Below are 15,200 nucleotides of genomic sequence, written 5' to 3'. Positions count from 1 at the left end.
ACAGCATGATCCAATTGCTGGAAGATTTGTTGCTCTGCATGAGGCAAATGGTGGTCACATCATATACTGACTTGTTTTCTGATCCACAACCATGTCCCCCCACCCCCACCCCCCCAAAGAAACCCACAGTTCAGTGTCTAATAAATGTCTTTTTTTCAAAATAAAACTGCACAGTTTAAAGTAGCCTTTTATTGTGACCAGCCTGTGCAATAATCATGCTGTGAATCAGTATCTTAATATGCATGAACCTGGATTTAAACACATTTGTGAATTAAATTTGAAAGAATGAAGCCTTTTGTGTGCTTAGAAAAACTCTTGGATCTTTAATTTCAACTCGTAAAAAATGGGAGCTAAAACAAAAGTGCTGCGTTTATATGTTTTTTCAGAGTAAGTTTGAAAAAAACGTACATTTTTACATTCAGTCACTCTTACTTTGAGATTGTCTTGTTAAAATGGTAATCAGTTGTTTGCTCAAATACAACAAATATAAATACAACTTGAGCGATTTCAGGATTTCCAGAGAGATGAGTGTGATGATAACAAGAGGACAAACAGCAAACTCATGAATGCAGCCAAAGCTATTTCCTCCTAAATCCCTGCGTCTTATTCTGCTCCATAAGTTGTCAGCATCTCTTCTACCTGTTATGGCCCTGAATCCCTGAATCTGCCAACTAAAGTATAACATAAGTGAGGTGAAGAGCGAGAGGGTGAGGTGTCTCTGTATCCTCTGAGCAGATCCCTCTTCTTTTCTCTGCGGGAATCTTAAATCCTCTGACGGTGAAGCCTGCAGGTGTTAATTCCTTCACTAACGCTTCACCAACTGATTCCTGTGGGTCAGTCTCAGCGAAAATGAAACGTTTTTGTTTATTAACCAGGCTCTTACTTTTGGCCATCATTTCAACTCATTTAATTAATGTAACAATACAAAACAAACAACAGAGAGCTGGAGCTGAGGAAAAATCATTTGTCAGCCCGGCGTCAAGGAGAGACAGCAAAATATTGCAAAGTCAGATTTCACTGCGTTTAGTTCAATAATATCTCAACAGCTTTGGTTTTAAAGTGCATTTCAAGTTCAGATCCCAGTGGGTCCTCAAAAGGAGAAAGCAAGAAACTTGTTTTTTATCTTTAATGTTAAACCCATCTGTGCACTGTAAAACATCATGCAGGAATTTAGTGCAATCAACTAATCTTGCCTCATTACAACAGAAGAATATTGTTCATTTCAAGCTAATTCAACTTGAAACTTTTTCTTTCGACTTGAAACAGTGAGTTAAATCAATGAACTGCTGACAATTCATTCAACTTATGAAATAGCGTTTCTACAGAAACATCATCAGCATATCAAGAGATATCCCACCATGCATTTTTGTGTGAAGTGTCTCCAGAGATCCCTGTGTTTTGTGGTTTGAAGAAAATCTTTGTGATGGAAACTCGCTGTGTCTTTAATGCATCTTGTCTATGTTCTGGCAGCTGCAGCTGTAAATCCCTCATAGCCAGATGAAGGATTAACTCTTCAAGCTGAGAAAATCTAAATGTAAAGCAAATCTGTAACATTTGTCAGCATGACTGGTGAGTTGTTAATTCAACTTAATAGGAACTTGTTTTCTGAAGTTCTGTTAAGTTGACTGAGCTGATTTTACATTTTCCAAACTTATAAAAACGACTTTGAACTGACTGAGTCCAGTTATCTCACATTTTCAAAGCAGCAGGGAAAATGTTGTTCAGTTGTCAGAGTAGCCACACAAATGTGTGTTTGCTGCCCCAAGTGACTGATGTGCATCAACAGAGCTGTGGGTCCAGTAACCACAGGTGTCACCATGACTGAAATCCTAATGGCTGTAACTTTAAAAACATCTATTTCTAAATCATGTGTTTAACCTGTGGTGGGTTAAGGATTAATTTTTGGTCCTATTGGATTTCCAGCTATTGTTATCCAGAATAATGTATAATGGGAAATAACCGCTTCATTATCTTTCTCAAGGACATTTTCAGAGTCTGGACACTGGCTGTTGCTGGGCTTGCAACCACTTGAAACCACTGAGCCAATCTCTCACCTTTTCACTGTCTGGTGTTTTGTTTCAAGCACCTGACCAGGATTTCAGCTGTGCATACACTGTCCTTTAATGTGGACTAACAATAACCTGGGGGAGGCTAGATTCCAGTTTCTATTGTCCTGCTGGAGTGGACAGCAGCTCAGCCTGTGTTTAGCATTTCCCATGCAGCCAGAGACTGAGCAGATATTAGCTTGGCCTTATCAGCAGGAGCCACAAAGGGCTGAGGGTGAAGCAGAGCAGATGCAGGGGGGGGGGGCAGCAGCTCCTTTAGGGAGGCAGAAAATGATCGTCCCCTCTGACAGAGCCTGACGCTCTTGGCTCGGGGCGCTGCCACGACAGCCTCTCTGTGGAGGACCAACAGCGCCAGCAGCAGCTACTGTCTAATTTCAATGTTAATCTTCTCATCATATAAAGAGTGCGCAGAGTCTGTGACATCCAGACTGCTTGATTATAATTCAGGGTGGAAGCAGCCAAGTGGTTGGAAAATGAGGCGGATGGTTGCAAGGTCACTGGATCAGATTGGCAGGGAAAGATCAAAGCTGCCACCTTGAATGATTCCTAATGATTCCCATGAATATTCCGTTGACCAACAGGTGGTAGTTTTGCACCTAAAATGCAGCAAAACACCAGCAAAAGTCAGAGATGAAGAAAAATGCAAGCTAGTAAACCTAGATGTAGAAATGCTGGATTTCAAATACTTAAAAAATCAACTTTGCAAATATTCTATGAGGAAGAAAATGCATTCATCAAGTTTGTTAGACTTCATCACAATGTATATTAGTGAATTTAAACAGAAATTTTGCAAGAAACCCAATCCAAAGTCTGAGCATCCAAATATCAATCGAGTAAAACAGAGTCAGAACATTTTATTAGCATTTTATTTTTCTTATCTTTATTCTTCGTGTTGCTGTTTCCTTGCTTTTATCATTCACCTTTTATTTTATTGTGAATTGCATTCACACTTCCAGCATGTGTTTATGGTTCATGTATTGTTTGAAGAAAAATCTTTGCGATGGAAACTTTGGGGGTTTTCCAGGCTTGTCAGACTGGGAGGAGACCCCGGGGTAGACCCAGAACTCGCTGGAGGGATTACACACCCATCTGGCCTGGGAACGCCAGGGGATCCCCCAGGAGGAACTGGAGAGCGTTGCCAGAGAGGGATGTCTGGAACCGCCTGCTTATCCTGCTGCCACCGCAACCCGACCCGAAGAGAATGGACGGGTGGATGGATGGTTAAATTGAAAAATCACAGTTTTAAAACATCACCAATCAAAAATAAATGAAATATATTCATGTGACATGTTCACATCTTATCTAGAATGACAAGTTCAATATTGACCACGTATAGCACCTTTTAGGTTAGCTTCACCAGATTCTCAGTTATCCTTCTCTGAGGTCCCAATACAGTAAAGATAATTGGAATTTACATTACAACACACTGCCAACACGCTGTCAACCATTTTCATTAGAACCATTTTCCGCAAAAGAAAAAGTCCCATCTGTTGTGGATTATCCTGTGCAAATAAGGAAAAAACATTTTTGTGCTGGTGTGGAGGCAAAAACCTGAGAGACAGGTGTCTTAAAAACCTGGACAAATCAAACCAAAACTATCACCTTGTATGTAGATGAAGTAAGTGGAAAATATGCTTTTTGTAATTTGGGTGAACCACGGCTTTAAAGTGGATTGTTCATTTCCAAAAGAGGGGACATCCTTGAGGGGTTTGTTGCTCACGCTGCTTCCTTCACAAAATGACAAACAGCTGTATATTGTTATTTTTCACTGCTCAGTAGGAGCACGCTGAGAGAAACTATCAAAAATGTTCTGATGATAAGTTTCACCTCACTCAACATGCAGTGAGGGCAGTTACAGTTCAGATCTAACGTCATATCTAATGACAACAACCGTCTCAGCTGGTGTTTGTGAGGAAAACATCTTATCAAATGGTGGTCTGTGGTCTGAAGCGGATCAACGTGGGGTTCCTGACATGAAAAACAGTGTGAGCCTCTGAACCAGACATCTGTAGGAGGCTCCACAGCATGTCACTTCTTCGCTGTGTTTCTGCACGGATCTATCTGATCTCTACATGTTATTTCACACATGTCTGCTTCTGCGATTGCTGTGATGGGCGGTGTGACCGCTGCCGTACAGTGGAAGAATTCGGCAGCTACGGATTTAAGCAGATAACTTCCCCTCGGAGCAGCTGGCATTTGGATGTTTTGAATCTTAAAGCCAATCAGACTTTTCTGTTGAGGGAATCCTGAACCTCGTTGGAGAGCAAAGGCCCCTGAAATGCATCTGCAGGCAGCATGAGAGATATCTAATACATTCCTTATGCAATTCTCTAAAAGCAGATATCTCTCTGTGGATCTGATGCACCAACAGTTTAAAATGTGATATCATATACCAGGTTAAAGGAGAAAATGTTGCAGATTTCTCCAACATAAAAGGTATTTACACATCAGAGCAAAAAAACTCTTTCCCTCTGCCAAATGCTTTGCATTTGCTTTCTTATACCAGGATATCACTGACAAAAGAATCCATTATCAAGCTTTAACCCAGACCGGACATCAAAGATTTCATCAGACTCATTTCTAGGAGGAATACTGCCGCTTTTCTTCAGCATTCAAAAAGAAAAATTCAACTTTGTGCTTTTCAATGTGTTTCTGGCTCCTATTCTCCTTTGGAAACTGCTGCGTGATGTTTGTCTACAGCTTCTATAACGTGGTCTTTGGATTTTAGATTAGTGGGTCAAAACAAACAGGAAAGATAATCAAGTTCACTGTCAAGAACTGGCACCTACATTACCCACAATGCAATTCCACGCCAATAGGTGATTCTGGTGTGTTATGCTAGTAGCAGCTAATGTAGCCATGGGCCACTAGCTGCGGAGGTCTGGTGACACCATTTCTTTCTATCTCCACATCCCCATTCATTTTCAGACTGATGGTCTTCAGTCCCACCTGACGCTTCCACTCCAGCCATGAAAGGCTTTATACAACTTTGTTTCACATATGCAGTATTTCTCAAGACCTGTAAACACACTTCAATGTGTAAAATTGGTGGAATATCCCTTTTTAAAACTGTCACACAAATCATCAAACAGTGTTGAAAGGTTTGCTGAACACCAGAGAAGTTTGAAATCCACGTTAAATCTAAGATCTTTCTACATGTGACGATGATGACAACACTCCCATATCCACGGTGTCAAAACCATGTCTACGTGTGACAACTTCAGGTAACACTGGCTCTCATCAACACTTCCATGTGTGACAAGCTGTTTACCATTTCTATGTGTTCCCTCAACATGATGTAGTCAGACAGACAGCATCAGCAGATACCATCCTATTGTGGTCACATTTGGAGCCATTTTGTCTCATAACATGGTGATAACTCTGTGTTTTCTAACTCTGCTGGGCCTTAAGGCTTCAGACACACCGAGCATGTGCTGACCAAAGAAGAAGTGATTAGTCTGAAGTTACACCAGGCAAATCTAACTCATGTTCAATGGGAGAAAAGAAGAAAGACAAAGTAGATCAGACTGGCTTTGTTTCCTTATCTTAACCAGCTCTGATCCATCTGAGGATTTTAGTTTTAATCTGTGTCTTCGAGGTGAAATGATCGCTCTCCCACTCTTTCACCATTAGGGGAATATTTTTCCCTTCTCTGCTGCCATCGTTGCCCTTCTGTTTGACATTTCTATTAGAAGCTGTCATGCAGGCTGACCGGCCTCTCAGCAGCACACAGCCGACTGCAGATCCAGAGCTGCCTCACTCGACATGTTGTATCAGATCATCTGAGAGAGCACACGTGAATTAATCATCGTATGTACAGAGTATCACAGAGGTGGACTCTGTCCTCCTGTCACATCATTAACAAGATAACAAGTGTCAGATTTGCTGGTGGTTTAGTGCTGACTTGTTTTTCTCTCACCTGCTCAAATATTAATAATATTGAACCCGAGGAGACAAAAAAGTCTGAGGAGACAAAAGCACAACATTAATTAGCATAGATACTGTTTGTCTCACAAATAATTAAAGACATCTCAGGATGAACAGCAACTCTTGTGTCTGTAGCAGCACACACAGTTATACGTGACACTCTGCTTGTTTCATTAGGAAAGGAGACTTTGACCAACTCCTGTCCGCACTTAACTTTGTGCCTTAGATTAGGTTTCCTGCATATGTTTCATATTTGTTTGCTGCTCCACCTTAAAGAACTACTCCACCCAAATTACCACAAACATATTTCCTCATCATCTGTTGCCATGCAGATATTGTTCCAGGTTTGGAGATGCCTCCACCTCAGTACAGTGGAAGTTAGTTTGAGCTGATCATTGTCTAAGAGTCGCACTCCTTTTTTGTCCCCCTGATCGTCACATGTCAGTGTCCCTTTTGTTCCAGGTAAGATCTAATGCTTGCAGCCCGATATACCTGCCTGCAGGTTTAGTTAATATTATACTTAAAAACAAAACTGAAATTAGATTAAGCAGCAAAAGCAAAAAACTGTTTGGTCTTAGAATTGGTGAAGCTTCAAAAACATTGGATACTACATTTCCCATAATGCAACATGATAGCATCTTTGTCTAGTATGGTAAACAACCATATCTTTCTTTCTTTCTTTCTTTCTTTCTTTCTTTCTTTCTTTCTTTCTTTCTTTCTTTCTTTCTTTCTTTCTTTCTTTCTTTCTTTCTTTCTCCATCTCTAAGCCCAAACTGAAATAACCTTGGTGGCAACTTTAGAAAAAGCCTCTCCAGAGCCAGAGAAAACATTATCAAACTGAATAAATTGATCCTTTGTGTATAAAAATGGAGGACTGCCCCTGAACTTAGGTTTATAAAGAAAATTCAATCCACAGACCTCACACACAACAGTTTTCTTTGGGACAATTTCCGGTGAAATCCTTCAGGGTTTGTGTTTTGTGATTTGGATGACGTGACAATTTAAAATGTTCTGCTTCTGTAACAGGCACACGGGCAATTTTCAATCAATTCCAGATGGTTTTACAATGTTGTATTATGATCATCTCATGCTGGCATAGGTTACAGGCCATCAATGCTAAGGACAGATGAGCTTTGATTTAACAGAGGTTGCATTATTGCCTTGGCCTCAAATGGCATGCACATCCCCCAAGGTGAGAGATGTGAGCAATCAGGGCTGTTGCCGTTGTTCTGCTCAACATCTTATTCATATTTCTAAACACTCATGAAAAAGATTCATGCTAACAAGTGATGTATGAGCGCTTCCACTGCTCTCATTTCCAGTCATAATGAGCTTCACCTGATGCAGACAAATGGTGACAAGCAGTGGAGCCAGGAGGAAGTCGCCCTCATGTTGACCAGTGATTTGTTTGGGAAACCTACAGTTGATGAACTAAAGGTTTAATATATCAGCATTGTCCTTCCTGAATATCCCTGTCACAGCAGCTTATTAAAATTCAAAATTTACATTGACTGTGTTTGGATGTGCTAATAACTGCTACCACTCTCTGGCCTGCAGCCTGCAGAAGAGCCTCTTTTTCTCCATTTATAACAGCTGATGACGCCTATTCCCATTTCCTGGCCAGTTAGTTTCTCCATTTAAAACACATTAAAAGTAGTGATAATTATCCATGAACCACTTTACAATCTTGAACTCTTCTGTCTAAACTCACAGTCAGCATTTTTTTCCACAACACAACCTGAGCAATTAGTCTGAGCAATTAGTAATGAAATGTGCCATGAAAATACATTCTTCTATGCCTTGTCAGGGAACTAAAAATGATTTCAGAGTTCGCAAACTTTGATCAAAGTCCGTCATAATGATTTCTGTTTCTAGAGTTGACTAAACTGTGAGCCAGTTTGAATGGTTCTGGCATTAGTTTCATTTCTTTTAAAAATGGTTTCACTTTAGTTTAGCTAAGTTGCATTCAAAAGAAAGTTCAGTTTTTTAAATCATACAAAGTTCATCTCTGATGAGATCAAACACTTGACAAATCTACCACATGCATTTTGTATAGAAATGGAAAATTATATAGTAAATATTCCAGCCTACTTCTGTGTGTTAAAATATTTACAAATATGTAGGTCAATATTTGAATGAATGTAGCTCCTGCTATTCCAAACTCTCAGATGCTGTCTTCAAAATCACTGATAATGAATGAATGAATGAATGAATGAATGAATGAATGAATGCATATTTGGGGGGGGGGGGGGGGAATGGGAATGGGAATTTGGGAATTATGAAGGCTCAAAGATATGTCTGCAATGTGCAGACTGAGGTTAGAACTGAACAGTGGATACCATGCCTTCTAATGGTGCAAAAGCTGAGATATAACACTAAAAGCTGTTCTTAAAGTGCATACACATCATCACACCAGAGCGCCACCAGGGAAACAGATTTAGGGTTAGGTTTATACATGTTTTCATATCATCGAAAAAAAAAAGAGCAGTCAGTTAAACAACAGACCACACCACACACCATTTATCTGATGTCATGCCCTGTAGGGTTGTTTTCATGCAACTTACAGATCATTAACCTCAGCATATCTTGCTATATTAAGGAAATAATGTAATGCACTGCGCCCGAGATATTTAGAAATAAAAAACATTTCCTCAAGTGCAGTTCATATATGAACTATAAAGAAAACTATCAATTACTTATAAGTAACCTATAGTTTCAAAGGAGCATAACATAATGAAAACAAACCTTCAGCTCCAGTTTAGATGTATTAAGGTAATCAATGGGTTACATGCGCCTCTATAGGCTGAGTAAATTCTCTAAAACTAGGTTTGACAATGTCTAAAATGCTTCTTTTTTTAAAAAAAAAACCTTTTTCCATAGTTGCTGAAAAGCTGACACAGTTCTTACCTGAACTTTTCTCTTGTCTTCATCTACAATACACATCTATACAAATTCACTTGTAGACCTAAAGGACAGCTACAGATAGAAGTACAACAGTGCACATCTCACCATTTGTTCTATTTTGCAATACACCTTGGAAAAAATCATTTTGCAGCCTGATGCATCCTGGCAGTCTCCTGGAGTGATGTCCAGACAACGGCTACCCGACTGACGCCTGTAGCCCCTGTTGGCCTGTAGAGGGCAGCCTGCAGCCTCACAGGAAAGAAGAACAGACACGTGACATTTCACCGGAAGTAAATAAAGTGCATTCCCGCGCAGTTGAATCGGTTGAACAAGACCCCCACATTCACGGGTGATCTAACAAGATGGATGAGCTTTATTTGGATAATATTGACGAATTTGTCAATGACCACGACAAGATAGTAAGTGAGCTCTTAAGTCTCTTGTCTCGACGCCATTCTCGGTTAGCTTAGTAACGTTCGGGCTGAGTCAGCCTCGATACAATTAGCCGTTGAATTACATGTTCAACGTGTGCTTGCTTTTAAGGGCAGTATACGCATCTAGCCTGGTATAATTCACAACTATATACGATTTGTTCGGGTCTTTTGAACAATTCGGCGTATGAACTATATAGATAATAGAATTTATATTCGACAAACTCTCAATATTTATAGTTGATTAGTTTCTTTTACTGCTGTTAGCCGCCAACGGTTGAGCTTTTGAAACAGACAAACGTTGAGGGATTTATCAAATGTCTAACAATAGTCAAAGGTTGAAATATTACTAAGGTTAGTGGGTTGCTGGAAATGATGGAAACAAAAAAAAAAAGCTAGAACGACTAGCAGGTTAGCTCAGTAGGTTTAGGACATACTGTACAGTAGGGTTATTGTGGTTAATTAAACATTAGTGTTTTCTCCTAGTTCCCTCATTCATGTGGCAAACTAAAAGTTATGTTTTCTGTTTACCAGGTGACCTATAAATGGCTGAGTCTAACTCTTGGAGTCCATGTCAACACAGCAAAACAGTAAGTGTCTCTCCTCCTCCTCTTAAGGCTTTTGGCATAAAAAATATACAGAAATGGGAACAAGCCAGAGATTTATTTTCAGTCTTTCTTTTTTTAATTCTGGCACTATAAATAACGTTCTTTTAATCAATAAATAGTCAAGCCAAACTGAAGTCTTAACTCAGGGCAGCTGTACAAATACCTAAATAAACTACTGTGTTATATCAGCAGCACGAAGAAAACAATGTTTTCAGTGCAAAACTTCAGCATCAGATATTTTATGATACCGATAGAGACACATTTTTCTGTCTGCCTGAGGAAAAACCAGCTGTACTGGCACCTTTATAGGTTGTAATAGTATGCATTGGCATATTGTAAATAAAAACAACCTTATGTATACTGTTTGGAGAAAGAGCTGCAAGTAACAATTACTTTCATTATTGATTAATCCGTTGATTTATTTTCTCAATTAATTGTTTTGTCAATAAAGTGTCAGAAAATTGTCCAAAGGGATGGAATATATTCATTTTACTCTTGTGTATGACAAAGAAAAGCATCAAAACTTAAGAAGCAATGGTTTGACATTTTTGCTTATGAATGATTAAAACAATTATTTGATGAAATAGTTGCAATTTCATTTTCTGTTGATTCAGGGTAATGTCATTTAAAGATGTTAAAAACCCAGTAGTAAAAATATTAAAATGTGTGTCTTGTCCTGTAGAATGCTCTACCATTACCTGGATCACAAGAGGAAGGAAAGTGCAGCTCAGCTCCATGCCACCTATCTTGTGTCGGGGAAGTTTGTGGACAATGGCCAAACAGTGAGTAATGATGCCTGTGTGAACATGGTTTGAATCCTTCTGGACATACAAATCTGCTGTTGTGATTGTTTTTATTGACACTGTTTGCTTTTCAGAGCCACAAGGTGTCAGTTGTCAGAGAGGACCAACTGGAAGGTGTGTGAAGAGTGTTTCCCCGAGGACCATGCACTATTTACTGTTGTAGCTTCTGTATTTAGTCTAATAGTAAAATAATACTTTTGGCAATTTACGATGAGAATCACTGTGCTCTTGTGTCCCTGAGTTTGATAATTTGTTTTTATTTTGTTTATTTAGGATTATCTGAAGTGTCTAACCTCAGGTTTTATTTTGCAGATTTCAAAGCTAAAATGAGCTTGATAGTCAGTGTTCACATCTACAGTGTCCAGAAAGCTTTACTGAAAGACAGCGGCCCCCTCTACAGCGTTGACTACGATGCTGTGAAAGACAATCTTAAGAACTGCAGCAAGTATGTAAATCATATAGTTGAACAATGTGAGAAACAATGGAAAGTCTGTCTTGTGGCAGTAGAAAAAAAAAAAAACAGCTATCCTGTTGGATTGTGGGATTACCAATATTTAGTTGAATATTTTTCCTTTCACTTGATTTGTAGATACAGTGCGATACGCTGTAACAGTGCCGTGCCCATGTCGTCTCTGGAGCTGCAGCTGTCGAGAGAAATGCAACAGGCTCCCGCACCTGAGCCTGTAGTAAAAAAACCTGCCATGAATGGAGAGGCTAATGCGGCTTCCAAACCATCCACCAAGCCGCAAAAAGGCATCATGGGAATGTTTGCAAATAAAGCTGCTCCTAAGAACCAGGACGGCGGCAAAGAAGTTAAATCAGAACAGAAGGAAGATGCACCTGTGGTACGGCTTTAGTGTAGTTATTTCTTCTTGCAAAAAAAATAAATGAATAACCAGAGTACTACAAGGATATAAGAAGATGTTTGTAATTGTGTTTTATATTTTAGGTTGATGCCCCTAAAAGCAAACCAGCTGCCAAAGCCAATCCAATGTTGAACTTCTTTGGGAGTCAAACAGCAAGTGAGTAATATTACCTGTGATGTACAAGAAAATAGAGAGGTATTTGCTCCATTTAGTTTAGTATATTTGTATAAAATAGGGAATACTTTCGCATGTATTAAATTCACTGACTGCTGCTGTTTGATTTCTGCTTCAAGTCTTGTTTTTTCTGACGAGGAGACAATGTTGTTTCATTGTGTCGTATCGTTAGTATAAAGTTACACTGACTGCTTTTTAAGTTCTGTTATGTATTTGTTGAGGCGGGTAATTCTATATATGTTTATTTTTCTGCTGTGGTAAATGAATTTCCCAGTTGTGGGATTAATAAAGTTAATCTAATCTAATCTAATAATCTTAAACCTTAGTAAAGTGAGGACTGCTGCCAAGTATGAGAATTGTAACCAGTGCAGTTTCGAAATGTTACAATCAGTCGTGTTGGCTGACATCATTTGATTGTTGAATTTTCTCTCTTACTTCTCCAGAGAAACCTGACAAAACTGTGAAGGAGGAAGAAGCAGCTCAGTCATCCTGCACAGCAGAGCAGCAACATCAGAGTTCACAACCTGAAGAAAAACAAGACACTGCTGCAAAGGAATCGCCAAAAGACATTAAGAAAGATTGCAGGAGGTGTGTGTTTGTTTAGTCATGTGGGAAATCTGCTGAAATATCCCTTTCAAATAATCAAATAGTAATGATCTTGTGCTCATAATTTCTTTTTTAATAAAGCAAAACCAAGCGAATGGAAGATTCTGACAGTGAGGAGGAAAAAATGGAGAAGAAAAAGAGGCGAAGGATTAAGAAACCTGAACCAGACAGCAGCGACGAAGATGGTTAGCTGTCTACTTTCACTTTATTTTCTTATTTTTTTATTTTCAGTCATTTTGTATTAAATGAACAGTATAAATGAAAAAGGTTCTGCCGATGTGTGACAAGTGATGAAATGGGAATAAGGAAATATGAGTTCATTTTTAACATAATATCTTCCACAGTGTTATAGTGAGTGAAGATTAGTTCCTGACTACAATGCAGGAAGATATAGTTTAGTTTATTCATATTGTAAAGTCAGAATATTCAATACCTTTTTAAAAAAGAGAGAACAGGAGAAATTTTAAAAGCCCTTCCAAGTTTAATGTTAGAAAACTTATATTTGTTTATCTTTCCAGTCATTCCAGATTCTCCACAGCAGAAGGAAACAAGAGAAGCATCACCAAGTCCTAAAAAGGAAGTTGAGTCTGTTTCACATTCACATGTAAGTGTTTGACATTGTAGTGCTGATGTAATAATTGATTATCAAATCCATTTATTCCACCAATACAGTATTTAACACTGAATGGCTTATTGGACATTCATGTGTTTTTATTTTACAGCAGGATTCCTCTGAAACGAAGACGAGGAAAAGGAGGCGGGTCCTAAAATCTCGTACCTTTGTGGACGATGAGGGATGCATTGGTATGAAAAACACAGGAGTGAAAGCTCGTCGTCTGATTGGATTAAATGTGTTGAATCTTCATTTTACAAAAAGCAAAATAAACTTAACTGGAGTTACATTTGTATCTTAACAAATCTGATATCTCATAACAATTTGTGTTAGTAATATTCACAGTGGTTCACAAAAATATTTACTACCTTTTCAAAAACCTTTTGAGTATAAGCTTTTTTTTGCTAAGTGTCTGAGAGGTGATGGTTCTACTTTGGGATGTAGCTTTAGAATTCTGCCACCTAAATATTTTCTCAATAATTATCTGCTCTACAAAATACTACATAAAAATTGTGCCAAAGTGAACAACGTAATATCTAAGTTAGTTTTCAGATTGCTGCCTTTGTCCGACAGACTGTCTAAAACAAAAAGATATTTAGTTTGCTAATAAGCAAATATTAAATATCAAATATTCACAAATATTCCTATAGAGGAAAATGGAATACAACTATTATTTGATCATAAAAAGTCAATTGACTAATAATCAAGTATTTATTTAAACTGTGATTCAGTTCCATTGAAGTTTTGTCTGTAATTTTCACCCATGTGGTATTGAATTGTATTTAAAGAGGCTTCTGATTTTGTTTCCACATGTGTATGAATGGGATTTCACAAAATACTTCGAAGACCTGTCAGTATAATGCAGTTTATCATCACTGTTAATTCTGCATTATTTAATAACTGTGGTTTATCTTTTGTTTTTCCACAGTGACAGAAAAAGGCTATGAGAGTGAATCGTACTCTGAGGGAGAAGATGATTTTCAGGCCACCAAACAGGTTCTAAAGAATCCCGTCCCAAAATTACCAGCAAGAAACAAAGAAGACGAGAAGAAAAGTCAAAAGAAAACATCTGCGAATGCAAATAAAGGAACTAAACAAGCTTCCATTATGGGATTTTTCCAAAAGAAATAATAGACACTATCAGACACTTGGATCGGCACTGAGGAACAACAAGCACTGTAACAGACTTTCTGTTGATGATCATAACTGACTCTTGGCTGAAATGTATCATATGGACAGTTTAAGGGAAACAAATTACTTTTCAAAAGTACTTCAACACATGGACATGTCCAGTTCAGGATGACAAACATTTTAATTTTCTAATGTAACTACCGGTTTAAAATGTGAATACGAGACCTACTTAATAAACATTGTTGGAAACTGAAACTAAACAAAAGTCTTGCCTCAAAATAAACACAACAAATTGTTAAAATCATAACTGTAGGAGGTTGACTGGAATTCAATGATGATATCGTATATATAGAAAAAGATGTTACTGTGTCTTTGCTTTTCAGTTACTATATTAAAATTACTATTAACTTAGAGGTGCACCAACATTTTTTTTCATACATCAGGAGGACCTGGATAGCACACACTATTTCTGTTGGAATGGTTTTACAAGACAGTCATGCTCTAATTTATGTCTAAAACCTAAAATGTGGAAAATCAAAGTTGGTGCTTTGCAGTGCTTAACCATTTCAAACCTTATATTAGCCAAACATGTTAACTCAATAATCAAGTGCCATGGTCAAATGTGCCCCAGTAATATTAAATAGTTGTCTTTAGTATACATATAAATATAAGTAATAATTGTAATTGTAATTGTAATAAAAGACTCAAACTTCAGTGCAGATCTAAACAGACAGTATCCACACAATCATATAAGAGCTAAGGATGCAACTAATGATTATTATCATTAGCAATCTTTAGCAATTCTCAATCAAAAAGGATTGTAAAATCCTCTTGACTAGTTCCCAGAGCATAAGATCTCATCTTCAAATTGCTTAATTTTTTCTGATGAACAGTCAAACCCCAAGTTATTTGAGTTACAGTTATATACTATTAAACTGTAAAAGTCAAATGAACCTGAGATGATCGTTTGGCTTCTTGCTTAAGAAAAGGCTGAAAGATAAATCATTAAAATCATTGTTGATTAGTGTTATATTTTTGTCAGTTAAGTGGAACTTTAAGCTTGTGATCACT

At 38.0% G+C, this 15,200-nt stretch overlaps 1 protein-coding gene across 2 annotated transcripts; it reads left to right on the top strand.

Moving 5' to 3' along the window:
* Positions 1-9,181: 9,181 nt before the first annotated feature.
* pold3 (polymerase (DNA-directed), delta 3, accessory subunit) lies at positions 9,182-14,540 on the top strand. 2 transcript variants are annotated; one of them, XM_023424465.2, is made up of 12 exons: positions 9,182-9,316; positions 9,863-9,918; positions 10,619-10,718; positions 10,814-10,853; positions 11,052-11,184; positions 11,329-11,584; positions 11,689-11,761; positions 12,223-12,367; positions 12,467-12,570; positions 12,904-12,989; positions 13,111-13,189; positions 13,927-14,540. In XM_023424465.2, exons 1-12 carry the CDS (start codon positions 9,260-9,262, stop codon positions 14,127-14,129), a joined length of 1,332 nt encoding a protein of 443 aa, XP_023280233.1. In that variant the 5' UTR covers positions 9,182-9,259; the 3' UTR covers positions 14,130-14,540. The 2 variants fall into 2 exon arrangements, with proteins under 2 accessions (XP_023280233.1, XP_023280232.1); XM_023424464.2 differs by having other exon boundaries at positions 13,108-13,189.
* The last annotated feature ends 660 nt before the right edge of the window (positions 14,541-15,200 follow it).

This window comes from Seriola lalandi, unplaced genomic scaffold (assembly GCF_002814215.2).
Source record: "Seriola lalandi dorsalis isolate HSWRI2012SDOR001 ecotype SW California unplaced genomic scaffold, Sedor1 jcf7180002054736, whole genome shotgun sequence".
Classification (NCBI taxonomy): domain Eukaryota; kingdom Metazoa; phylum Chordata; class Actinopteri; order Carangiformes; family Carangidae; genus Seriola; species Seriola lalandi.
The sequence above is the reverse complement of the archived record's forward strand: the minus strand, read 5'-3'. Positions and strand labels throughout refer to the sequence as shown.